General features: G+C 44.8%; 1 protein-coding gene across 5 annotated transcripts in view; it reads left to right on the top strand.

The window, feature by feature from the left end:
• Positions 1 to 27,722, top strand: part of CLIP2 (CAP-Gly domain containing linker protein 2) — a 79,992-nt gene that overhangs the window by 13,412 nt on the left and 38,858 nt on the right. For all 5 annotated transcript variants that reach the window (XM_074890551.1, XM_074890554.1, XM_074890553.1 and 2 more), the window contains exons 2-3: positions 2,568 to 2,789; positions 23,992 to 24,530. In XM_074890551.1, coding sequence (XP_074746652.1) covers positions 2,678 to 2,789; positions 23,992 to 24,530 — 651 coding nt within the window. In that variant the 5' untranslated portion in view covers positions 2,568 to 2,677. The remainder of the gene's footprint in view (positions 1 to 2,567; positions 2,790 to 23,991; positions 24,531 to 27,722) is intronic.

Here is a 27,722-nt window from a genome sequence, read left to right as displayed (position 1 = left end):
GCTCAATTAGTAGCCTGTGGAGTTCATTTGTTTTTCAGCATTAGTATGTGAATGCAAATGTGTTTGCATAAAGGTTTCTGACAGAAATCTTTATGCAATGGGAATGCACTTCCTCTTATTTCTCTCCCCCTGCATAAAAATAAAATCCAGTCATCCTGAGAAGGAGCAGAATATCACAATATCCTGTGACTTGTGTGGCCAGCTGATCTTCAGGGGTAATGAGTAGAGGAGGGAGAATGAAATGAAGTTCCCTGTCTTTTCATAGATGAGCAGCAAAACAGAGGAACAGACTAAATTCACCGTCTCCCCAAAGTTTATGTGGTTCTGACTGCAAAGTTAGGGATCCAGAGATTCCCTCTAACAGAGGCCTGAAAAACTGTGAAATCTTTTTATTCTTCTGGCTCCCTTTCCTGCTTAAATTCTTCTCTGCCACTGTTTTATCCTTTCCCTGTGTCCTTTTATCCTTCTTCCACCCCCATTCCTGATTGTGGGTTCAACCAGCCATCATGTTCTGTCTGGAAGAACCAGCATCCCCAGCTTGCTTAATCGCATGTATAGTATCAAACCTTGTAGCCAGAAGGTAGGACCGGGCGATGAGATGTGTAAATCTAGGAGTAAGGGCATATTGTGAAGAGCGCAAACCTTCAGGTTGAAGGTGATGGAGATGGGGTGGGATCTCTTGGTAGAGCACATCACCTGCCAGCAGAAGTGCTAGAAACCGAGTTGCTTTGTAAAATCAAAGCTAGCCCTGGGCAAAATGTGTCATATGAGATGGAGTGGGTGGGAGGGAGGTGTCTGATGTTTTGACAGATAGGACGAACCAGACTGATCAATGTTTCTCACCTCCAGATTCTGTTACTTGTCTTCCTATTTTATGCTAAATAGAGCTGGAAACTGCAGCCTCCTGTCCAGCTCTGTGACAGTGTCTGGTCCAGTGTCTGGTCCTCGCTGGCTCTGTCGCAGGAAGGCTGTTTTCTCTCTTCCTTAACAAGAACTGCTTGCTCTTGTCCATTGTTCCTGCTGCTGGTGATGCAGTCTGAGCATCCCACTTCTCAAGGAGCCCTGACTTCTGTGTAAGCTAAATACTCCCCAGTTGGTGTTGTCTGCGGGTGTCTGAAGCCACCCCGGTGTTGAACACCCTTTGTGGGGGACACGGGGAAGAGACAGGGCTTGATCTCTTGGATTTTCACTCAGGTTTTCACTTCCCTTCCCAGGCTGTCTCTGTTGATCCCTCCTTTCTTTGTCTCTCTAAGCTGGTGTGGGATGAGTGACTCTTACTGCTGAAACACTCTTTGGTGTCTTAGATATTTGTGAGCCCTCAGGAATACAGTTTTGGAATTCTCCTTGCGGTTTTTCCTCCTCTGTCTCTGCTTGCAGCTTTCCCTGGAGCTCTGCCAGCCCTCCCCTTGCTCTGACCCAGCCTGTGTTGAAATCCTTACTCATGCCTTAATCACTTCCCGTCCCTGCTATTGCAATTCCCCCCTGGAAGCATCTGTAAATCTTTGCTATGTTAATTCTCCGGAGTGCTGCCTGCAGCAGACTGCCTCCTTCCTTGGCCCAGGAAGCAGGTCTGGGTGTTCCCCTGCTTCTGGCTGATCATTGGTTTGCTCTCCTTGCAATTCCCTTTGCTGTTATGTCGCCGTTGTCCCTGGCTCACTCTGCTGCCACCTTCTTCCCTCCGCATCCCAGCCTCCTCAGTCAGCCAGCCTTAGCTTCCTTTCGGCTGATAGTCTCAATTTTTTGATTGTTTTTCTTTATCCATTGGGAATGTTTTTGCATTTTTTTAAAGCAGCTTAGTCATTTCCTTTATTTTTCTTTTCTTGTCACAAAACTTTTTGCTTGAAGAGTTGTGTGCTTGTTAATGCCACATCCTTGCAAGGAATTTGGAGGTTTTATTCCATTTGCCTACTGAGAAGGGAATGGCATGGGGAAGGGTTATGTGACTTCACTAATGAGTAGTTTGGTAGTCATGCTTAGGTCTTGGGAAGGTTTTTTTCAGTCTTCCTGCAAATCCATGGGCTCAGATGCCCTTTTTCTGTAACCAGGTTTTGGATTTGTTCTTAAGGAAAGGAGCTGAAAGTCCCATCTTGGACACTGGCTGTCCTCTTCCTCTCAATTTGGAGAGACTGCCCTGAAGTCTTGTGAAAATGGGGGCCATGCACCAAAGCCCTAGTTCTGAGGGTTGTTAGTGTGCCTTTGGTAAGGGCTCTGACAACAGAACTGGGTCTTGGCTGATGCATGAACTGAGACTTTAAACATTAAAACCAGTCAACAATTTCAGTCACTCCAATTCCAAACTGAATTTAAATTCTTGTTTGGTGATTCTAGGAGGTTTCAGCTTTGGTCCAGGACTCCAGGTTTAAAGTGAGACTCTGAGATTGAGGAAAAGAATGTAACATTAAGATGGGAGTTGAAGGAAATGATCACCCTTGTTTTTCAGGAGAAGAAATGAAAGATCCTGACTATCATAGGGATGTGAGGAGGGAGCTGGGCAGTGCTTTCTGGGAGCCTGTTGGGTGCTCTCCCACCCATTCTCTATCTGATTTCTTTGTACTCTTCTCTCCCAGGTCTGTGACAATGGAAGAAGAGGTCCATCATCGAGAAGCCTGAACAGTGATACCAAGACAGCTCTTTGAGACACTGGCAATACGAGCCTGAGATACAGGAGACAGCAAACATGCTGAAGCCAAGTGGACTTAAAATCCCCGGCAGGGCTGGGAAGCACTCCAGCCCAGTGGGACGGACATCGGGGACCACTGCAGCTGCTGTCACCACTGGTTCAAAAGAAGGTAAGGTCTTGATTTGGCAGGAGCACGAGCTGACCTGGGTGATTACCTGGCTTAAAGGCAAAGGCCTAGTGGTGCCAGTGTTCAGTAGGATGTGAAATTCCCCTCTGTACATAGATTGATTACGAGCATGGATCAAAACAAGTGTAATGGGGTGAGTAAATGGCCTCCCTCTCCCAACTAACGCACAAACCAGGCAGGTTGTGGAGCAGGTGGGAGACAGATGGATCCTCTGGTGTTAAGGGCTGACAGAGAGAGGTGCTGCTTCCTGACTGACTTGTTTGCATATGCATACCTGTACAGACACTAAAATTTGAAGAGCTGGTAATAATTAGGCAGATGGGAATCTTGCCCATGACCTTCTTAAACACTGTCCTGTAGCCATTGCTTCTGGCCTGTGATAATGCAAGAGTAAGAACCAGGCACTTAAGGTGATTTGTCCTGTGCTGATTACCTCAAATTAGTGCCTTTGTTTGAATAGAATCATTTCAAGCACTGGGATTTGAATAATGACTTATCTAGACATACATACATAAACTTTGCTGTCTGTTGATGTATATCCAGTGTATACATAAGTTAACTATACTGCACATTGGCAGTCTGTATAACACGCTTGAGTTGTGTTTTGCTTAGGACTCATTTCTCTGAGTTCTTTGACTGCTGGGATGTTTTTTATTAGGTATAACTTAAATATTCAAGGTGCAAGTTTTGTACATAATATTTTTCACTTTGCTAAAAAAGGCTTTCCTCTTGGTTCTAGGAAAAAACATCAGGATGATGTATATCCTATCAATCACTTGTACATTCAGTATATTACACTTTCATTTGAGAATATCACTTGTTGCTTCTCAAGATCTGTCAACCTCTTGTTACATAATAGTTCAGGCCACTGCCCACATGCCTGGCTACTTTGCTGTATGTTTCAATCCCAAAAATATGTGATGTTTGGGAGAAGCAGGAAAGCCTTGTACCTGTCAGACAACATTTTTAGTATAAGGGATAATATTGGACAAAATTTGCTTTAGCATGCTATGGCAAAGTAGTCTGTGATGATGATACTGCAAAAATGAGGGTCACCAGACAATGCTGTCTCTTGTCAGAGTAATGCAGAAGTATTAGTTATTTAAACAAAACAAACAAAAAACCCCGTCTCTGAAGTTTCTGTTGTGCTGGGGCACGTGTCCTTGTCTCATATCCACCCTCCGTTGAAAGGGTGGTTCAGGCACAACCTCTGCACAGGACTTCCATGCACAGACCCTGACTCTGCTCCATTACTGCACATCAGGGGCTCTGCCTTGCTCATGAATTTCTTCAGCTGAGCTTTCTCTTCTTCCAGTGACTGATAGTGTATGTATCATCTCTCCCACTCTGTAAATTCTTTCCTTGAACAGTATTGTGAAAGCCATAGTTTCAGCATGTTTTTTTGCACATGTGCAAGGTCTTGTTTGAGGGGCCAGTCACTGCATGAGATCATGGGCTAAGTTCCAGATCCTTTGGTGTAATACAGCACTGTAGGGAGTGGAGTGGCACTGCTCTTCCTCGGCTGAGGACTTGGCCCTAGATGTGGACATAAATGTTTGAATTGCACTTTTCTGTGTTTGGGTTTTAATACTAGAAAGACTGATTTTTTAAATTTAGTATCCAAATCAAAGATGCTGAAGTCTCCTTATATCTGTTCACTAGAGGGAGGCGTGAATTGGCAAAGGAAACTTTCAGGGTAAGGTTTATAGGTTTGGCTGTTTAATTTGAAGTTATTCCCTAGACCTATTTCTGTGTTTCTCCTAGCACCTAGCTGTGAGAAATGAACTTGAAGGACTCCAGTGAAGTGACTATTTAGCTACCAGTTGTGAATCTCTCAAGGTGGTTTATGTTGGATTTATAATTGCAGTGTGGCATGGAGTTATTTCCAGTTGATTTTTATCACTGGAAAAAAAAAACCAGACCCAAAACGAGGGAAAAAATCCGAGGCCTGTCTTCCTCTTGCAGGCTTTGCACAGAGGCGTTGGCAAACACAGTCGGCGCGTGTGCTGCAGTATGAAAGAGTTAGTCAGCACCGGGGTCCGATGCAGCCTTTCAGCTGAATGCAGGGCTTGTTTGCTGGAGCTTCTTTGTGCCTTGTTCAGCTATAGCCATCTGTCACTGTGATAGATGTGCAGCAAAGCCGACCGAGCGTGGGCAAAATGGGCACCAAACTGAGTTTGATATTTGCCCGAGAAGTTCCAAAATGAGTCTTATTCCTGCAAAAATGTGTGTATGGAGAAGGGGAGCAGTCTTGGGATGGTGGGTTGGTACTGTGCAGCCATGGTGCTGTGAGCTGTTCTGCTGCTCCTCTGTCTCTCAGGATGGTGCAGGGGGCTTCCAGGAGTCGCAGAACTGCTGGAGCAATCAAGCACTGAGCCATTCCTAGCTGGAAGGTGAGAACAGAGCACAAGGGGGCTGTTTACCCAGCATGTGCTAGGTGGATAGCTGTCATAAGGCTTGTAGCATCATCTTTGACATCATCTGTAGCATCATCTTTTTGCTCTGTGTCCTGCACAAGAGCTACTGCTCTGCCTGTGCATGGCCGGTACCTGCTCTTCCTCCTGCAAATCTCTGCAAAGGCCTGGTCAGCTCCTTGCTGCCTCCTGTTCCTCTCCTCTCCAATGATAATCTGAAGTGGTGAGCAAAGTGTACATTCCAAAATCCTGATGACTTGCCTATGTACCCCTCTCTGAGAGCAGCAGCAGCATCTGTGCTGGCTGTGAGGCGCAGCCACAGCACAGACAATCATGAGATTCAGCCTTTGGTGGGGAAAAACTCCAAGAGAAATTTTTTTTTTTTCTGTCAAAGTGGTTTAATTCTATTTCAGAGCCAAGCGTTCACATCACTAAAATTCTGACCACAGCACTTTGAGGATGGCTGCAGCCAAAGGATCTGGTGCTAGATGGCCATGGAGACTGGATTTCATTACCTTTCCTGGGATTAATCAGGCCTGGGCCACAGGAAGGTGATGGAGCTTTGCCCCATCCTCCGTCTTCTGTCTTGCTAACCTGCATCACTCAACCTTTGGCCTCTAAGTACATCACTGCTGTTCAGTCACAGCAGTACTGATAACCCAGCTTTATCAAGAGGAGGTAACTCATGGCAGCCTGAGGGCTGTTAGATCTGGTAGTGTGCAGCCAGCACTGAGTGCTTTCCTCAGTGTCACAGCATTGCAGCCTCTCTTGATGTACAGAGAAACAATGGCAGAGATGGACAGGCTGAAAACAATTTTCTTTTGTGTGTTTAATGTAAATACTGCAAAGGGCTTTTTCTGCTTTGCTTCCCTCTTCTGTCACTGTCCAGGAAAGTGCCTTCATGTGATATATAGGGTGTCTGCTGGGATGGAAAGATCCTCTAAAGATACCAAGCTTTACATCAGGTCTTAAAGTTGCATGAAGGAGGCTGTATGTGAGGCGTTTGAAAAGCCCTGCAGAAACCATGAGCTCTGCTCTGTGCCACCTTTGGGCGTTTGCATGAGCTCTGTGAACTGTCTGTGCAGAGAGTGCTTCCTGGGAGACTGTCAGGGTTTGCCTGACTCCAGGGGCATCTGAGCCTGTTGGATTTTTCTGAACTCATGTGTCACCTCCACACTTACCTGCCTCTTGCTGGAAATGCTGAGAGGGGCTTCTCCATTTTCTTGGGCATTTGGTGAACCTTCTGAGCCCTGCAGCTTAATGGAAGAAAACCAGTGCGGTTTGGATTACAAAATACAGAGCTGCAATGTTGATGTCTATGAATTTGCTACTTTGGAGGAAGACAGAAATCTCAAAAGCTTTGAAGTATAGTTGCAAAAAGAAACCATAGGTCTAATAAAGTGCAGAATTAAACTGTAACGATGTAGAGTCTGTTGGCTCTGAGCTGTCTGGTGGCTCTGGTGTATAGCCTGTGGCTGGCTCAGAAAGACCCCACATTGAAGTTATATCTTCCAGACGGGATGTCAGAAGGAGATGCTCGTTCTCCAGCTGTATCTGAGAGTTGTCAGAGGGCCTTTAGATGCAAATCAATTTTGAAAAACTTCACGCTTTCTTCTTCCTACCTTCCCATAAGCTGATCAGTCCTGTCTGCAAAAGTGCAAGTAGATGTACTTTCCTTTATTCTTCGTCTGAAATACACAAAGATGTTTGATTTCTTCTCTTCCCCAGCACTCTGTTCATACTATTTTGTAGAAAGTTGAGCATCTCTTTTCCTTTCCCAGGCAGTGGAGATGCACCCTGTTAAACATTTCCATGTACTCTTGACAACTCACATCTTAGGTAACAGAACAGAGGATTAATGCAAATGTAAGATGCTGTGTATGCACGTATATATGATTTCACAATTCATGGTTGTAGGTTTCTACAGAGAATAAATAATGGTGTGGTTGTAGCATGTGTGACAAGCTGAGTTATTTTTCCTGAAAACTTGTTTGGAGGCCCTGTTTTCTACCAGCTTGTGGAGTGTCCTCTTTGAACTTTCCTAGACTGGAGAGTTACTGTGTCTCCTCCCTGAGCTGGCCCTTTCAAAGACCCATGAGGTATAAGGGCTTTTTTTGGTGGTATTCTGGGTTAGGTGCATTGGCTTGTTGTGAGTGGGGGCTTTTTTTTTTTGTGAAGGAGAGCTGTCATTTCCACTGAAAGTCAGTGGGGAACTGGCACCTGACATGGATCATTGGAAAAACTTAACCTCAGTGAGTGGTGTCCAAGCCAACGATGCCTCTCCCTTCTCTCCCATAAAGCTGGATCAATGGAAAAAATAAGTACTGCTGCTTTGTGGTAACTATTTTCCTTAAAACCAGACTGAAAATTCATCTTTAGCTGTCTCAGGAGAGGATTTCCCACAAATGCATTGGCTTATTTCCCATGCTTTAAGTGAAGAAAGTTACTGCTCTTAACCCCATGTGCAAGAGAAGTTTCTGTGCCAAAGGTGTGGGTCACTGATAAAGGGCTCAATATAATGTTTGGATTTTTTGTTACTTACAAAGCTCACATGTCTTGGTTCCTTTCCCACCCTCCTCCTGGAAAAGCCTGCTTTTGCCTGGAGTTGTAAGATGAAGAGAGAATGGAAGCTGTGATGAATGGGTCCACACAGCCCTCCCAGCTGGTGGAACAGGTGAAAGCCGCTGGGAAGGGAAGTGTTCACATTTCAGAGTGTTTTTTGTCTGCTCAGAGCAGCATTAGAGTAACTTGGTTAGAGGAGAAGGTCTTGCCTTTCATACTGCATTTTCCTGTCAGCTGGCTCTAGCATTCATTTACAGTGTTTTTTATGCTTCTTAAATATCTTCTTCAATTAAAGAATTCTGGCAAAAGGAGGAGAGAAAAAAAGGAAAATTAGTAGTTGCAGATGGAGCTGGTCAACACTGGGACTTCAGCGCTAGAGGCAAAAAAGTCCAGACCAGTTAATTTTCTGTGAGATTTAAATGCATCCAGTCTGAATCCAGCCTAGATCTTGAATTTTACAGATGGATCCTGTCTTTCGGAATGGGCAGGTGCAAGTATCTATGACTTGAATATCATATTTAGGCATGGTTATGAGTATCAAAACTGTTTTTCAGCGGGTGCCCAGTTTTATTGCCAAAAACTGTACTTTGATAGCTAAACTATACAGTGTTGCTAGGACCCTGGGAATGCCTTCTCATTTTCATGTAAGTGTGCATACATTGTTTTTGATGAAAAGTAAGTGCACAGAACTATTAATATTTGCTGGCATAATGTCTGCCTTTACAAACACTCTATGACACTTTTGTTCACTAAAAATAAAAGTGAAGCAGACTGGAGTGCTCACAGGGCCATTGAAGAGCACTAGATGACTGGCTCCATAGGGTGATTAACTAAGTCTGTTGTAATGAGGATTTTATAAACCTGAGTTGTGCTAGTTATTGGGGCAGTTAGTTGTGCTTGGTTTCTGGTTGCTAATCACAGAATTATGTAGGCTGGAAAAGACCTTGAAGATCATCTAGTCCAGCCATTAACCCACTGACCATTAAACCGTTAACGGGCTGAGGCTGGTTACATCCTGGGGGATGGTAGCTGCTGAGCCCAGGGGATGAGCTTCATGTTGATCAGGCAGCAGCTGGGATGGGTTTGCTGGGTGCAGTTGCTGAGTTTGCATTAGGTGGGATGCATGATCAGAGTTGTCACCCCAACTTGAATGTGATCAATCACTCTTAGCATCGGAGAAGAGGCCAACAGAGGGTTGGACAGACTGAACTCCATGGGTTACATCCTAGGTCCCTCTTCACAATTAAAGGAGGTTTCTTTTGAAAACTGTGTGGCATAATCTTTTTATCAGGGTTGAATCTGGTTTTGAGTCTCCTGGGGGGGCAGGGAGGGAGTTAACTTTGTTGTCTGATTTGTTTTCTAGAAATGCAGTTACCTTCTGAGGGCTGCTTCTAGTTTCAGAGACTCAGCAATTCTATATGGATGAGTCTCTTTGCATACTTCTGGGCCCCATCATTAATGAGCTGTATACCTGCATGAGTTCTGCTGGAGGAGTCTAAATCTCACCACCACCTTAGCTCCTCTGTAGGATTACTCCCTTGCTCTTACCTTCCTCAGTGGACAAACTTCATTCCTTTTTATTTATCTAGAAATCAGCCCCTCAGGTTTCTCAGCATTTTGCTGGAGTAAATTGGCTGGATGCATAGCAATAAGAAGTAATTTCTGTTGCCTCTAGGATTATTTTGCAGTAAAATGGTGGGAAGGTGTCCTTGATGAGGAATTCACGCCTTGGTAATAAGAGAGCTTGGGCAGGTTATTCATTGATGGTTTGTCAGTTCTTAACACAGGCTTTTTTATAAAGCTGCAAGAAAGAGTGCTGAGGCTGTCTGGTTTTGTATCAATCTATTAATTCTCATTCCCAAATAAATATGAAAGACACTAAACTACTGTTTTGTCTGAAACAAAAGAAATGGGATTGTAGTGTCCGGAGCAGCTGATTGACTGGCACAGACAGAGGGAGCTAATTCTTGTCTATTCAAAGGCTTTGTGGTTCTTGATTAGTATTAACTTGGGGTGTTGTGCACTGGTGAATTGAGAGAAAAGGCCCCACGTTGTGGGGCCAGAGGCTGCTATTATTTCTAGCAAACATTTGGTTTTGTTGTTATGCTTCAGGCCTCATGGAGCGATCAGTATTGTCAGCTCTCATCTGATCACTGTCCTCAGTTAAATCCATGCTGCAAGCGGGAGTGGATATTCCTCACTGGAAATGCGTCATCGGTGTCTGAAGTTTGATTAGGTCTTGCTTTATCTCAGTGGGTCTGTGTACACAGCAACTTCAGTTCCTAGGGGAATTGGGAGGATGAGGTGCCAACGAGCATGTTTTAAGATCAAATACCTCTGACTACTACAGTATCAGCAGATTATCTATCAATTAGTAGTAAGAGCTACAGTATCCACCTACACACAGGCAGTCATTTGTTTGAGAAGTTATCGGATATCTGAAAGAAAACAAGAGTGTGTTTTCAAGGGCTGCACAGGAAAAACTGCAAATGAGAGTTGCTGGTTTGCTGATTTAGGATTGATGTACAGCTCGAATGGAGTGAGGCTGGCAGGGAAACCACAGTGGCTGATGGTCAGTACAGCTGAGGTGTAGGAACTGTGACAACCACCCGAGAAGCCTTGCTGAGTGGTCGTTAGAGCTTGAGCGTGTTTATTCATCCTTACTGTGGGGTGACTGAAGTGCCCTGCGTGTAGGTCATGTCACTATACAAACCCACTCACTCATGGACACGGATGCTCTCATGAGACCCTGCATATTTGCTTCTAATCCCCACCATGTATCCAGAAGCCAAATGTTTTCTGGCATGGGTGTGGACCAACTGTTTGACTATTTGCATAGGGCTTGTATTCAGCTTACACGTCCCTTTCATGAGCCATGTGGTCTGCCATCCTGCAGTCTGAAATATGTTTTGTACTGGGGTTTCTAGGGGGTTTTTGGAGGTGGTGGTTCCCCCCACCCCTGCTTCTGGTTCCCGTCTTGAAGAGGGGAAGGACCTTTGGCAGTGTTCCTCTCTCAAGGAGAAATGGTTTGATGTCTTCCAAGCAATATAAAAGGGCATTGAATCAATCTTGATTTAATCAGCTTTATAGGTGACATCTAGAGACAACTGAGAGTCTGATTTTAATTGTCTTAATCATTAGATGCTCTTAGAAGGGTTTGATATAGTTAATCCTTAATATTCAGTGCACTCATTGTAGAATGAGATGCAAGCGCACACTGAAGGCATATGGAGGTCAGACACCCTCCTGCTCTCTCTGTCTGTAGCTCCTCGCAGAACAGCAGGGAAAGAAAATCTGCTTCCCACAGATGTTCAGTTTATGGTGGTTTGAATATAATGAACCAAATCCCATTCAGCTGGGCTGGTGTAAGTCTGCAGTAACATTGGTACGCTTGTGGTTACACCCATTGGAGTAAGGGTGAAGCTCCAGGGCAGAATCTGCTCCTGCATGTTCTGCCTTGAACAATTGAACTGATCCTGCAAGAGCAGATTAATCATTAGAGGCCTGAGCCAATATTCATTGAAATCAAAAGAAGGATTCCCTCTGGCATAGATGGATTTAGGATGAGAATCCATAGGATTACAGTGGCATCAGGCTGTTGTTACATAGTGTTGGCTGTTGGTGGGATTTAACTATCACACATCGACCTTGCATGTGAGCATTCTCCTTGCAAACAGTTAAATAGGTGAATTGGTCTCCACAAAAGACTTAAAATATTTAGAATAGGTATTTTTCTCTATTTTTGGTTCAGTAGGATATTTACTTACTTTTTTTAAGTAAAGATGCTAGAAAGTAATATCCCCTTAAAAGAAAAATTGTTTTTTTGCAGTAGTGAGGTCTGTAAGAAAACTCCATGTATTGCAATACTCCTTATAAAATAATGAGTTGTCAAAATTGGGCTGTGATTTAAGCAGCTCCATTCAGAACACAGTTGATGGCCTCTCTACTACAAAATGTGACTGTTTCAGCAGTGCTGTTTTACAGCACAGTAAACGTGTGTGCTGTGTCTGGGTCGTGGATGGCATGGAGGGTGCAGCAGAGCGCTTTACTCACATGGTCTTGTTTACAGAATTCTTTGTGAGAAAGAATATATTTGTGCATGGGGATTTTAAATGGCTGTAGAAGAAGGCAGTGATGAACTTTGCCTTGAGTATCTTAAACAAACCTACACTGAGAATTCAGAAATTAGTGTGATCTAGCACACTGCTGGTGCTTTAATTCGCAGGGCAGCATTACACAGGAGTTAACTGCTGCTGCAGGAGTGTTCCCAAGCTGCTTTATGAATTCCTACCAAGCACAAACTGCAAGTCCTTATCACTTTCTGTAATTATAAGCCCACTATGCACGTATGAAACATCTCTGTTTAGATACTCTGAATGCTTCACCACTACCTGTGAAGCCTGGGGCTGTGAGGTAAGTCAGTATTATCTGTGTTTTACACACAAGACAGCTTGGAGAACTAGGTCTTGCCCTATGTCATCCTGTGAGTCAGAGGTGAAAGTGGAACAGTTATCCTGGCCAGCAGGTTTTTCTGGCCTTTTGCCCTCCCGGTCCTGGCACCAGGAGCAGCAGCTTCCCTCTCTGACGCTGCTTCCTGTAATCCTTTTCATTGACTGAAGTGCTGTGTCTGTAAACATTAGTGCATTTGTAATTTGGCTGAGGGTTTACAGTCACTGAGCACATAGGGCAAGTGTCTCAGCCCTGCACTTGAGGTGTGCTTGTCTTATTTCACACTGAAACCTGTACAGTTGTTCAGGATTCACATCCCTGAAGATGACAGGAGCCTTATGTGTTGCTGTATAATTTATTTCACAGAATTGCTTATTGCAGGATGTTATATTTGGAGGTATTTGCCCAAAGAAACCTGCCAGAAGTTAGAAGGGCTTGATGCAGACTTTGAGCAAAAAAATTTTAGATAAGGATGGTATGATGTTGAGAAAATCTCTAAAAAGGGCTTGGGGACATCATCCTCACTGGTTGACTGTTGTCCTGGACAGGTGTGTTCAGAGGGTAAAAGCATAAAACTGATCATCTGATAAAGTTCTGAAGAAGTGGCATAAGAGAGAGGGATAGTTCACATGCGAGTCTTTCAAACCAGTAAGGTGTACTGGGATTGGGAGCATACTGTGTGCTCAAGGGTAGTCGAGGTGCCTGGTGGGACCATGTGCTGAGATTTTTGTACAGCTCAACTAGGCAACTCCCACAACTTTGTCCACGATCTTTCACTCCACATGATGGATTTCACCACCACCGCTTCTCCCTTCACCCATCACCACCCCTGGAAAGGGTATAACGTGTCATTGCTGGTGATCACTGAGACTTACAGCTCTTGGGTTTGAGATACCTGCTGTGGGTTTCTACATTCATACCGTAGCTCAGATATTTTTTAGGGTCAGATCTGGATCATAGTCATGGGTTTTTTTCTCAAAAAATAAAAAAAATGAAGTTAGATACTCACTGCAAATCATTGCTTTGCATTTTCTGCAAATAATGCCTGTTTGTGTACAGCTCATTGCCTTTTGAATTGGATACTTAGCTGTTTAAGACAGCTATTTGGAATAAAGTAGATGACTCAGTGTTAATCTGCTCTCAAATATCCTTTTTATTAGATTAGGCAAAACAAAACCAGCCTGACGATCTCTGCGTTCTGTGTAGTGTGGATCTGTGTACAATCAGGCTATTGTGTGCCCTTCGCGGGAGATGTATAGTCTGCGTGATCTGCGCATGGATGTATGGCTGCAAAAATAAATGGCCGATGAAGTAATGAATCGAAGCTGTGTTCCAGCACAGCGCAGCCCTGGGGTTGTGTGCAAGTTTAGCTATTAAGAGATGTTGGATCTTTACCTTTCCTACAGTTCCCCTGGGATCCTGGGGATGCTGCAGGTGGCCCCTGAAGTATCCCTCTTTCAGGCAAGTCGGATGGATGATTCAAAGGGATAGTATAATTGTATTGCTGTCATATTTCTGCTGAGAAGGGAAAAAACCTGTGTAAAAGACAGAAAGCATGGTGCTTGCCTTTCTGCTGATACCATCCCAGTTGTTCAATTAACAGTGGCTTAACTCTGCTGTCTTCCAGGATAGCTGGTTACACTGGAAACAAGCCTCTTAGCATGCTGATAAGGAGCTAACCAAGCATCCCCCTTCGTTATTACGTCAGGTGTTAAATTTTTGTACTTTCCCCCTCAGGACTAGCTGCAGACAGGGCATGAGAAAGTACCTTTCACAGCTGCAGGCTGTGAGCTCTTGCAAAGAGCAATCACTGTGAAGATTAGCCCAACTCCTGCCAGAGGGAAGCAGAGCAAAATAGTATTGGAAACTCAGAGAAGAGCTTGTGCTTGTACCTAGGAAATGTTTCTGAGGATCAATAGGTAAAAATGAGTTGTTATCAGTCAAGAGAGAAAGAGTAGGGAAGATCTTACTGATGTGGTCTGTTGCTCCATGTCTAGCCCTTCACATAGGGAACACCTCCCAGGTGCCAGCAAAGCACTTGCTGCCTGAGCTCGTAACTTCCAGCTGCACAAATGCACCCCTGGCTTGAATGAAAGGATGCGTTAAGCTTGAGCTGGGCGCCTGCGGGCCTCTGAAGTGCTGCTGGTCCTGAGCTGAGGAGCACAGGTATGAGTGGCACAACTCATCAGCTGTCAGGCCAGGCAAAATGCTGTGCTACAGTAGAGCTGATCTGACTTGAGTGGGGTAACCAGATCATCTGAGTAAGGATGTAAGAGAGGGTTATAACGCTCGTTATATAGCTGGAGTAAGTACTATGCCCAAAGGCAGTCTATGCCAAAGTCAGAGTCAAACTAGCATCTTTCCTGGCCATTTAACCTTCCTTTCCCATGGATTGTTAGAGGTATGGCCACATGCTTGTGCATGGCTGCTCAGGTTATGTCCTGTGAGTAAATACCCCGAGTTATGCACACACAGCAACTTCTGCATCACATTCCCTGTACAGGCTGTTCATGGAGCTGCTGATCCCCTGGTCTGGCTCCAGTCTGATCGTAGAGTAATAATTACACTCTTGATGGACCAAGCCAGGCTATTTTTTTAGTACCTTCTCTTCTACATTTTATTAGTAGTGAGCTAACTCCATCGTTTCTGAGTAAGTGGATGGCCTTTGTGTACACCTGCTTGAGCAATGTACTGCTTGGCTGCTCATCTCTTTTAGTTAGTGCTGTAGCTGGTTAGGAACAGCACCAGAGTCCATCCTAGTGGGTTTTATGTGGGAATGATGCCTGAGCAAAAATCCTACACTTAAAAAGGCTGTGAATTGATTGCTTTTCTGGTGGAGAGAAAGCACTATGCTTTGCTTGGCTGCTCTTTACAATGTTTGGTACTCAAGATAAATTTCTCCAGTTCAGAAGGTGTCCTGAGACTGCTCCTTTCTCTTTGCTATTGCCAGTGCTCTGCCTGGGAAATCGTTTATAAATGTCTCATTAAAGACCTGTGTCTGCCTCCTTTTCTTTCTTTTTGTCATCGGATCAGCTCACTGAGAGCAGCTGTCTTCACTTCCGTAATAGCAGCCCCGAAACCACGCTTGTGCCTTAAAAGTTCCCACAGCCTAAGAAACCACGGACAACTGTGCACATATGTATGTGCCGGCGTTTGCAGACATGGCAGGTTTAGACTGAGCTCGTTCCCAAGCTTTTCCGTGCTTCGTTGAAAAGAAAAGACTCAAAGAAGTTAGCTTTGTGCTAGATTGATAAAGAAGCTGAACATATGGTGTGACTACAGCTATGCAACCGGAGGGCTGGGGACGCGTCTGAGTGCGTACTGGTGATTCGAGGGAGGTTGTGTTACGCGGTGCATCGCTTGGGCTGCTGGAAGGAAGCTCCCCGCGCCGGGTAGGAGCCATCCCTGTAAGTGCATCTGCCCCAGTTGGTGTTCTTGCTCTCGGGGTTGTCTCTTGGGTTACCACCATACTGGGCTACCCCGCTTTCTAATGCTTCTTTCTGTCCTGAAGTCTTTTAGTAGTTGCAATGGTCTGGGCAAGTTAACCCAGTTTGGATATGGGGCTGGGGGGGAAGGACTTATCAAATCTTTACAGCTAAGGGTTTGTTTAAATGGAAAACTATATCCTCTAGTTAGAATAAGCTATAGTGAATAAAGCGAATAATGCTTCCAAGTGGAATATTCTCTAGCTGAAACGATTTTACTTTATTTATGGAAGAATGAAGCCTGTATTATTCTGTAATACACCAGGGGTTACTTCAGCATAGTCCTAGTTTTTCAGATGTGTCTGACTTACTTCTAGAGGCAGGGGTGGTACAAGCTGGGGAGGAAGGCATGGGTGCTCTGTTCTTTATGTCAGACCTGAAGTACCCTTAAAATTATGGGGTTTTTGTTTTCACTATTTTCTGGGAAAACAGGCTACTGCTCCCAGAGGTGTGATAGATGGGCCCTGTTTTCAGACTGGAAAACGTTGACTAGTGTATTGAAACATGGATGCTGAAAGAATATACTTATGGTTTTAAAAATAATAATTATGTAAAAGTTAAGACTGTAATCTTGAAATGAATAGATCCATCCATATGCTGCGAGTTAATTATCCCTCAGTGAAAGAAACCCTGTGCATTTTCTACTAGTCACTTGCCTCCCTAGTGCCCTGTGCTGCCAAAACCTATCTGCTTTGCATATTTTGTTGAATACCATTGTTTATTAAAAAAACTTAAATTCCTCACACATAACATACATATTTGCTGTTTGTTCTTCTAAAAATTACACTGGATCTGACCTAGCATAGCTGGTAAACCCCAGGGTCCTCCATCCCTCCCATCTCCAGCGGGCACGAAGAATGCACGTCTCGCCTGTGGCAGAGCAGATTTCGTACCAGTCAGCCTCTTTAATGAGACCTTTATAAGAAAACCTTTGTTCAGTACGTCTGTCTGAGGCTCAGTGCCCTTCCCAGCTGCCCTTGTGAAGACAAATATCTGCCTCAATGGGCATCTCCTTGCATTCAATGCAAAGCAACTTTGCAGTGGTTCTCATTTGATTTTTGCTTGCTCGTTCATAATTCTTGTTCACTTTCTTATTGTCCTCTTTTCCTTCCTCCTCATCACAGGTTTCTTTCTAGGTACATCTCCTCTCTTCAAAGGAGCTAGAGCCAGTGATGCTGAAGTTGTATCACATCTTAATATCCACACCGTGGGGGTTATTCCAGGGAACAGCAGGGGCAGTAGATTTCCAGGGTGCCAGATGCAGAGCTCGTCTCTGTGCCAGATTACAGCCCCAACTTTTCAGCTTTGAACTTGTACAGCTTTCGGTTGTTGTTTCCAAGTCAGCCATAAATCTCTTGGGCTGTTTCCTTCCACAATGTGCTGCCCGGGGATTTGGCTATCACCTGCAAAGCATTGCTTTCTCTTGCAGTCACCTCTTCCCTCTCTATTTCTGCCCTATCCTGCAGCTTGAAAGGGCCGTGATAAATCTTGCAGAAAACAGCTGCTTCATTGCTGGCCTTGATAATTTAAATTTGGGTATGGCAGAGTGGGCTGGTTTTCACTTGATTGCCAACAACATCATGTTTATGTAATCCAAGCTGCTCTGAGAAGCTCCAATCCCTGTGTGGGAACCTACAAATAACATGTGGTGAGGCCTCACCATCACAGAGCGCTGTGAAGGCAGCAGACAGCCGGCCCTTCTCCCGTGGGAGACCCCGTCAGCCTGCGTAGCTGGTGCTGCCAAGCAAAGCCCCATCTCCTGCCTGTGCCAGTGGCAGCTCCTGGAGGTGCAGCAGGCTGTACCTCCTCATCTCTTGCCTGGTAGACCAGCTACTGTAGTTAATAGGGACTGAGGCTTGAGTCTTTGACAACAGATGCTCTGGACTGTCCTTCATTCCCTTCTCTGTAGAGGAAGCTCTAATCAGCTCTGCTCTCCGTCAGTTAGTGAACTTCTGTAGTGTTACGCTTGGAGATTAAATGATATTTCAGACCCAGAGAGGCTTAGAGGAATTGCAATCTAAAAGCAATGGGTAAAAAACACAGCCAGGAGCTGATAGGTACTTGGTTTTAAAGACAATTCACTGTTCTTCCACACCTCCAGCTTGTAGTGGAGAGTGGTGGTCTGTTGAATGGGAAAGTATTATCCACCACAAATGTTCAGTGCCCTGAGGACAGGCTGGAGCTTGAACAGGGGCAGTGTCTGACGTCCCAGCTGTGACCCCATCCCCATGTCATCGCCTGAGCATTGAACCAAACAGCGAGCCAGGCTGCTCTAATGCCTCTTAGGCTCTTACCTAATCCTTGTGGCAGTAAAAACATCATTATTCCTTTTAGCTGGCACCCCTGTGGCCATCAGTGGGGCTTTCCCGCTGACAAAATCTGTCAAATGAGCATTATGGTCCCCTGGTCACAGGACTGTCCTGGAGCCCTGCCCAGGCTGGGAGGGAGTGGAGCTGGTACCAAAGTTTTTTTGAATAGTTAGTTTGGATGCAGGGCTGCACATTGAGAGATACAAGGGGCAAGGCATGCTGCCCCTCTCAGAGGTTAGTGGTATCTACAGCATGGGCCAGTGACATGAGGGTGTTGTGTCTTCAGGTCTTGTGACAGTGACACTTCTGCCAGGCTGGTACAGCTTTTCTTGGTGGCTAGTGGATGAGAAGTTTATTGATTGCCATGGAGAGGGAACAGAGCCCAGGAGTGGACAGGCAATTCTGTGCTGCATGTCAGGCTGTCTTGTGATGTGGTGGGATTTGAGGGTAAAAACCTCTGAAAAATAAAATCGAGAAGGAAAAAGTCCTCTCCTAGGGATACTTTTGCGAATATCATGTGTGTTCTCATTTCTCCCTCCCTTCCTGGCATGAAATGCTACTCTGCTATATCTTTTTTCTTTTTTTTTTTTTTTTTTAAATCTAATGTGCCTCCATTTTATCAATTAACTGCCTGTCTCCTGATTCCCATGGCAACACAACAGGCTGTTGCATTTCTGATTCCTTTGGCAGTTGGGGTGCCTGGCATGTGTCTCGGGAGCAGTAAGATTACAAAAGGGTTCTGCAGGGAGTAGGAAATACAAGGGCAACACTCACTATGCACTGCTTCTCATGCTAAACTATTTTTCTCTTCCTCTCTCTCCTCCCCTTTAGAAACAAGTTTCCTTTCCCCTTTGTTTCAATTGCCTGGTGATAAGAAATGAGCAACTGTGGGAGGTCGAAAGATGTGGAGGGAGTGAGGGAATGCATGGTTTTGCTGGATGTGGATGGCACTTAAACATAGCAGAGGCTGAGCATCTCATCAGGGATCCTGCAAAGAAGGTTATTCCAGCTGATGCAGCAGAGCAAGTGCTCTGTTCCTCCTGCTTCAACTTTCAGAGTTTACTTGAAGGGTGGCTTCTTACCCCTGTACTGTATGAAGCTGTCTCTTCACCCCTTCCTGTTTTCAAGATGTTTTCAAGAGCTGGAAGGGTCCATCCCACGTTTGCAGAAGTCCTCGTGCTTGCAAGGATTTTGGACACATGGCTTTCATTAACACGGTAACAAGAGCCATGTGAACAGGCTGAAGTCTCAGTTAAAACCTTTCACCTCTCCAGCTCTTGGCTGATAGGAATTTCTTTGACTCCTGAAGTATTGGTGCCTTGTCAGTGTGGGGTACCCTGTCACTGATGGCCCCTAAAACTGATGGGATGAGTCTCTAAAAAGGGCCCTCTTCATCAGGTCTGCCATGGTTGTTATTAATGCGTCATGTGTGGGCTTTACAAAAGCTAAAGGGAAAATAGAGATTTAGAGCTGGATAAGATGTGCATTTAGCGGATGCTGTGTATGACTTTGATTTATAAGTTGTTGTTCAGCCCTGAAAGCTGTGACCTACAGGAAGACCATTTAAATTGAAAAGAATGAGCTGGCTAATGAACACAATAGGGTTGTAAAGTTGGAAAGCCCAAGTGGAAGAGAGCCTGCTTACTGCTTGTTGTGTCTTGAAGCCTGGTCCTGGTGAGAGGGAGGGAGGGAGGAGCTGCTGTCACAGTCCTGTCTGGCAAGCGAGGTTTGTGTTGGGCAGAACAGCAGCGGAATATCCTCCTGGACCGAGGAAGAAAGAGTTTTCCCTATCTCTGGCCTCCAGGTGAGCTGCTGAGTTAGATGCTGAATAGTGACATGCAAAGAGTTCCTGTGGCTTCTTGATTGGCATCACCAAATAATGGCAGGGTTGGAGTAGGAAATACTCAGTCTACATTTTATTGGGTTTGCTTCTCTTGTGTAACTCTGTTCTCAATTTCATACCTGAGATCTGTACCTTCACTTTGCTGTTAACGAGTTTCTTGGAACTTGTTGGTGTTTAATTGGGGAGTCTGACTAGAACAAGATAATTTTTCTTTTCCAGAAACAGCAAAGCTAAGTGACACATGCATAGACTGGTTTAGTTTGCCTGTAGGCTGGAGAAAGCTCAGGGATTCTGGGCACTTGGGTGACTTTCCCCAAAGCTGTAAGAGCTGCTTGGAGAGTGGATAACTCCCGATGTCAGGTCATAGAGAGTAGTGCTGTCAGCTGATCTCTGTTTTGGGCTATCCTAAGATACTCATGGGGTTGAAGACAAGTTGTTCATCATTGCCTTTTGCCTTCTGAAGGGCTGGTGACTAGATACCTACCTGGGAGGATCAGAGCTTAGTCTACTTGGACTATTCTGGATGTTGTCTGGCCATCTAGTTAATCAGACCTGAAGGCAAGAAGAGTGAGTTTAGCTTGATCATAGTAACTTGGCTTTTCTGAAAACATAGTGCACAAAAAGCCTGTTAGCTGCACTGTGGGAAAATTGGTGCCTTAGTTACTATTTTATATGTGGGTAATTAAGGTCATGTAAAATACCAAGTTTCTATAACATGGCTGTAATAAAGAAGGTGAACCTTCTGGCAGTTCCTCACTTAAATCCTATCTTTTTGAATAATTCACCTCATGCTAAAGAATAATAATCTGACTGCACTGCTCTGTTCGGGAGCCTGTAATTAGATTGTTTCCCTGAGATGTTATAATTACTGTAGTTTGGCAGCCCTGCCTGTCAGACAGGCACCTAAACCAAATGGAGTGTATGAAGTCCCACAACAGTTTGGCTGTTTGGGGAACACAATGTTGTACCAAGAGTCCAATGAACTGTTCTTTTTTTTTTTTTTTTTTTCCCCTCTGGTCCAAGTCAGTTTTTGAAGGTGTTTGCTCTTGCAGTGAAATATAGTGAGTCTAGACACAGTTTTAAATCTTGCTGCGTTGTTTGTTCAGCTTTGGGCAGCCTTCCTGCCTTTCTTTGCTTGAGCTTCACTGCTGAAGGGTTCGCTTATCCCAGCCGTGTTGCAGAGGTGTTTGAGAGCTAACGTAACCTGTATCTTGATCGTTAACTAACAGCCATAATAAAGACTGCTAGTGTGCTGAAACTCAGGCTCCAGCAGGACTAGAAAAACAGCTTTCATCTTTTGTGAATACAGATGCAGACCCCCCCCAAAATTTCTGTGCTTATAGTTCCCTCTACAGCAGAGTTAATTCAGCTGTTCCACGTGGTGCATTGCATGTGTATGGCAAACAGGAGATCTGTGTGTTATGGCACTCTGTGGAGCATGAAACCAGGATGTAAGTTGTGTTTCTAATTTTATTTATTCTCATACCCATGAAAGGAGACAGATACATACCACAGACGTTGTTGATGATAAACTCCTGTAGCCACCTCTAGTTATTAAACTGAAAGAGTCTTTTTAAAATTCAGCTTGCTGGTTCTTAATCTGGCTGCTTTACTGTCTTGTGCTATTAAGTATTAAAATGAAAATGGTGGCCTTATTTTCTGCTTATGGCTGTTTTTATGGTTCACATGGATGGAGCCCTGTTTCCTTACCACTCCTTTTTATTTAAAGTCTGTTGTAAAGATCAAAAGCTCTGAGCATCCTTATAGTCTTTGTTTCTCAGTTTTTAAGGTGAAACCGGTTCTTGGATGTAATGCCATCCTTCTAATGGAGCACACTTTGACGTACTGTCTTTTACAAGATTGAGGGTAACACAGGCTTGAATGTCAAACATTTGCCAAAAAAAAAAAGAGGTTAATGAAGAACATGTGAGGTTGAGGAAGCTTTCAGAGCAGGGTCCAAAGGCCAAGAGAAGGTTTTTCCCAGGGAGCTGGCTGAGCTCTGCCAGGAGCACTGCAGTCTCGGTTGCCACTAACCTTTTCAGCTGGGAACAGTATTTATGCCACTGTCCTTCCTGTGCCTGTCATGGGATGGACCTCTTGAGCATGCCCCATGTGTTGTGCTGTGCATGCCCCGTTTGGCTGATTTTCTCAAGAGTTATTCCAGCTCCAGCCTGCCAAGCCTAGTGAGCTGAGCAGGTTGGAGTCAATTCTGTTCATAAGAGGAGTTTGTACGATCATGTCTTATTCTCCTTTCAGATCAGGTTCAGACCAGCCAGAGGTACTGCTGACTTTCAGGAGCCACAAACTAACTGGTGCAATTGTGCCATAGAGATTTGTCAAGAGTGTTGACTCGGGAGCCTAAGAACTAAAGTGTCAGTATTAATCCCTCTTAACACAGCTGGTTTAGCAGAAACTGTAAATTCTTCATGCTAGTGCTGAAGCACTGATGTTCTTTTCTTTCCCCTGACATTAGACCTTTAGCAAAGCTTTGAAGTATCTTGGTTTGAGAGCTTTTATGTTCTTCAGGCTTTCTAGGAGCTGAGCCTGAACTGTCAGGCCCATTACTTCTGAAAGCTGTAGAAATGGTGCAGGCTGAGCCATAGTGATGGCTGAGGCTGAACAAGTTTCACAGTTCATTGCAGATAAGCACTCAAGTTTGGCTTGTCTCTGCAGCTGCGTAAGCTTTCTCTGTCAGCTTTCTCTGGTAGCAGATAAAAATTTCTTCCTGGGTGTGCTTTAGCCTTTCCTGGTTGATGGCACTCAGAAATTTCAGCTTAGTTTGGCTAAGAGTCCAAGTAGCTTTCACTGAGTGCAGGGTGTGTGGGTCCAAGTCTCATGTGCACAGTCCTTGCACCGGGGAGAAGCACACTTGGGACCTCCATGCTACCAAGAGCTGAGGATAACTGAAGGTCCACAGTATATGACTTGCTGGATCTTATTTTGCAAGCTTATTTCCTCAGTCTCTTGTGTGGTTTCTTTTAGGGCTTTACTTAACCTCCCCCTTAAACCTTCCAAAGTTTTAATGAAGTCCGTATGTCTTTCCTTCCCCTGGGCCCTAGGCTGAACGCCCAAAGTTTGTGATAGTTTGACACAGAGGTCAGTGTGGTGTCACTGATAAGTCATTTGCTTGGGTTGTCTTTGTTCCCCTTTGGATGTCAGTCACATATTAAAGGGCCTCTTTGTGTATTACGGAGAGTTTGGCTGATCAGGGGTGTGCTGGAGAGTGTGAGGGGACAGTGAATTTCCAGCATCACCTGCAGTTTTCCTTCTCCCAGTGCAGTGAAGCATTGCTGGAGGTCTGGCTTCAGCCTGACAGGCTGATGTTGGAATAAAAGCGTTCCTTATTGCAAGTTTTATTGAGTTCAGTGCATGGCGTGTCAGCCCTGGGAAGGCTGCACGCAGGGGTTTGTGGATGCTTCCTGTTTATAGATATGCTGTTTATATGGAACATACCCCAGGTGTCTGCTCACGGCTGGGTTCTGCTCCAGCAAAGGGCATAGCAGCAGCTGGGAAAACTGAGTAATTTGCACAGGCAGCTGCATGGTCCCACAGGAGCTATTAGTGCCCTTGGTGGGACTGTCCATGCTTGGACTGTTTGTCTGTATCCAAACACATGGAGTTCTCATAGTGCCAGGTACTAAAACATCAGTGCCTTGCTCTTTTTTCTTTTTTTTCCTCTTCTTTTTTTATTTTTGGATGAAAGGATGACTTTGGCATCTTTCTTTAAAGCAGCAGGGCATTGGTCTCCTTTTGATCCATAAGCACTTACACCACTCCTGTCCTTTTGAGCTTATTCACACTAATGCAAAATACCCTTTGGTGCTGATGGGACTGGGGTAAGTGTGCATTGTAAAGGGGAATGAAGACATGGGGTTGATTCTTTGTTGCGTGCAAGACCTGCAGAAACTGGGCAGCAGATGGAGATTTCTGGGCAGATTGCTTTCCCGCCAAGGAAGATGTGTAAGTAAGGGGGTCGCTCAGGTTTTAACCTTCTCCCGGTGTAAACCTGCAACCTAAGTCATTGTCCCAGATGTTTCCTTTTTGTAAATGCCCTTTCCTGGTGTGTTGGCTGCCTTCTAGGATTTCTCCTCATACCAAAACCTCTTTTCCCTTGATTCACAGGCTCACCTTTACACAAGCAGGGTACCACCTCCACCGCCAGCGCCGAGAAGTCAGGTTCAAAGGTTGCCGAGGTGGGCGATGATTTCCTGGGAGACTTTGTGGTGGGCGAACGTGTCTGGGTAAATGGAGTGAAGCCAGGTGTGATCCAGTATCTTGGGGAGACGCAATTTGCTCCAGGCCAGTGGGCAGGGGTCGTTCTGGATGACCCGGTGGGTAAGAATGACGGCTCTGTCGGTGGAGTACGTTACTTTGAATGCCAGCCACTGCAGGGGATTTTTACGCGACCATCCAAGCTGACGCGGCAGCCGGTGGCCGAGGGCTCGGGGAGCGACGCCCCCTCCGTGGACTCCCTGACGGCTCAGAACTTGTCACTGCACTCGGGGACGGCCACACCACCTCTCTCCACTCGCGTCATCCCCCTGCGGGAGAGCGTCCTGAACAGCGCCATGAAGACGGGCAACGAGTCTGGATCTAACCTCTCGGACAGTGGGTCTGTGAAAAAAGGGGAGAAGGACTTACGGCTTGGAGATCGCGTGCTGGTGAGTTGATCGTGGGGTCCCACTAGAAAGGCAAAGGACAAGAATTTGTCCCCTTCCTGAGTGCTCCTGGCCAGGCTCAGGACAAGGCAAAAGGAGGACAGAGTTGGTGATGAGGTGTGGGACAGAGCGTGGTCTTGGAAGGGGATGCCTGGACCAAGCAGGCATTGAACTTCTGCATTCACTGTTATTTGGGATGCTGTGTCTTCTGGATTTGTTTCTCTCTTTCACATTTATGCAAAAAAACATATTCCAGAGTGTTTCTTGTATTGAACAAGTCCTGAGCAGTAGAATGAGGTCAGAGAGAGCAACTCAAACATGAGAGGGAAATAGAAGAAAAATCATTAATGACTATTTTCTAATCCACTGATATTCCCCATAATGTGTGTATCAGGGCTTTCGAGGAATTTGCAACAGTGTCTTGTTGCATGTGGTCGTACATACTCTGCAAGTATTTGCAAGAATCAGTCCTAGATGCTCACTCCCCTTTTGGTGCTTCAGATTTTATATGTTGGATATCACACCAACTCCTTTCCTGTACAGAAAGGAACTTGCAATTATTTTTATTAAAGGACAGGAGTTTGGGAGAGATCACTGTACTGATGGATGGGTTCTCGACATCTGATTTCTGTTGTTTTTTCATTATCTAGAACATAGTACCTGATGACTTTAAACCAAAATGCCACACTTGCACTGAGAATGGCTTACTGGAAGTTCTCTGTCAAGCTTGTCACAATCTGTGTCCTAACAAAGGAGTAGTGGAGGTAGAGAAGGAAGAAAACATGGAAAAACTGAATTTAGTGTTTCAGTTCTGTAAAGGAGAGTTTAGTTTTGTTTAGTTTATGATGCACACTGTGATATCAAATATTGGAAGAGCCACGTGTTTCAGCACAGATCTTTTGTGACTGTATCCCCAGTAACATCCCTGGATCTAAAAGATAAAGGTGACTCTGACCGACAGTGATGACAGCTGGCAGAGGGTTAGTCTCTGCGTATCCTGGGCAATGTGGCTCCCACTTAAAGTTGGCTGTGTAACGTTTCCTTTTTGGGGCACCTGGTTTCAATACCAGTAGTGGTGGTAGGGGAGTGTAGACAGACTTGCCATCGGGTTAATAATGGGGATTTGGTAGAACTTGGCTCCACAGCTGATGTGAATCAGGAGGAGTGTGTGCATGGGGGTGTCAGAGGCCTTTGCAGCCTTTCTGCTGGCGATAGCAGCAACCCTGGGCAGGCAGTGGCCCAAGCTGATGGAGTTGATTCCTTTGCTCCCTGTGGGGACTGTGGGCAGCTGGGCCACGTTAGAGCAGCCCTAGGTGGCTGGGGAGCACTGAGCCGCTATGACAGATCCTATGTGTCTTCTGAGTCAAAACTTCACGTAGCACAATCTGCTCTGAGGGTTTCAGGATCTGCTGTGTCCAAATGTTGGGCATCTCTGGCATTACAAATACAACCACATACGGGGAAAAAGGAATGTGGGGAATCTTCCTCCTTTTTTTAGTTTTCTCCCATTTTGTCCTTTACCTGTTGCAGGGAGTGGGGAGAGTGCTCAGGTGAGACCTTCCCATTTTAGGAGCAGCAGTCATAGAAGGTGAACTGCAAAATATAAAATCTACAGTAAACTTGGCTCTGTTCTTTCTGAACCAGCCAGGCAATGGAATAGCATTCTGCAGACTTAATTGTTTAACCCCTCTCTTCTCCTGACTGTAAGCCTACTGAGGCAGGGTCTGTCCACTTAATACTCTGCTTACCTCAGTGGGGCCCACGCAGACTGAGATTTCAGCATACCCATGCAATATAAACTGTTAGCATCTCTCCCCTTGGCTTCTGTTGAGTTGTTTTTGGGGGGTCTGGGGGTGGTTTTGGTTGGTTGTGAAGGTGCATCCTTAAAAGCCCTCCCTCCCTGCCTGCTAATTTGTCCACCCCAGATGTAATAAGATAAAATTTGTGCTATGATTTGTTAGTGTAATAAACAGCTCCAAAAGGGTGAATCTGGGCTGAGCTCAGCATCTCACTGGCTCTAGCAGGAATGCTTGGCTTACAGAAACATCAGGAATTGTTTGTAAGCAGTAGCAGAGGTCCAGGAAAGGAACAGATAATGACAACAAGAAGGAATAACTTGCTGTTACAGCTCAGTAACATGTGCTTGGCTTGGCAGATGGCTTTTTTTAGTAATGGAGATGTCAACTAATCATGTTTGGTGTTTGAATGCATAATCGATAATTCTGGGTTAACCTGAGTTGCCTCAAATTCCCTGAGTAAATCTTTGCTCATGTCCTCTATAGATTGGTACAGTTTTAGTTGTCTTTATTACTCCTAGTCCATGCTCTCCTGAAAGATTATCTTTTTGACAATTTAGGCAGATGGGATCCACCAAAGGCTCTTCAAGTGAGGGAGGGCTTTTTTTTTTTTTTTTAATTGCCCAGTGGATGGAGCACAAGGTTGCAGGGGTCCCTTCCAGGTCTGTAACACCAACACCTGACTGCTCTGCATTCTGGTCATTTCCTGCTAGTGGTTTTCTTTAACTTCATTAAAGTCCATTATAGCTCAAAGACATTTTTGCTTTTCAGTGACTTTGTTCTGAGATGCTTTCTGACTCTCTAGCAGTCGCAAACAGTGACTTTTAGCTTTCCATTAGAAGCTTTCCATTAGAAGAATTAGATAATATTTGCCTTTGGCACTTTCTAACTCAGTTTTTTTCCCAGAGATGCCAAAATTGCATTAAAAATATGAAAAACCTCACTCTAATATTGTATAACTCATCTCTTGAAGTCTGGTAAATGAATGTGGAACAATTAACCTTTGCTTTAGTAAGAATGGGGCTTCCCAAATTATAATAATTGCTGGAGTGCTGCTGTTAATGTGAGGCTGGCTTGTTGCCTTTCTGCAGGGTGAGATGGAAACAGAGCAGTGGAGCATTTTCTGATTGGGAGGAATCTCTGCTGTATTTTTCACCTAAGAAAATGTATTTTACATGCTTTGGGGGAGGCTTTCTCAGCAGCTGAACTCATTCCACCCTAGATGTTGTTGCTTTCTTAAGGAGGGTGGGAAGGAGGTGGCTGTTCTCAGTATGTCAATCTAAATAAAGACTAATGTAAAAAAAAAAAAAATTCCCCTTAATAGAGGTATTCTGCCCTTCAGCCATCCTTCTGTCTCCTAACTGGGATTGCAATCTTCAGTACTGAAATGTAGTAATAA

This window comes from Strix uralensis, chromosome 20 (genome assembly GCF_047716275.1).
Source record: "Strix uralensis isolate ZFMK-TIS-50842 chromosome 20, bStrUra1, whole genome shotgun sequence".
Classification (NCBI taxonomy): Eukaryota; Metazoa; Chordata; class Aves; order Strigiformes; family Strigidae; genus Strix; species Strix uralensis.
This window is presented reverse-complemented; position numbering and strand designations above follow the sequence as displayed.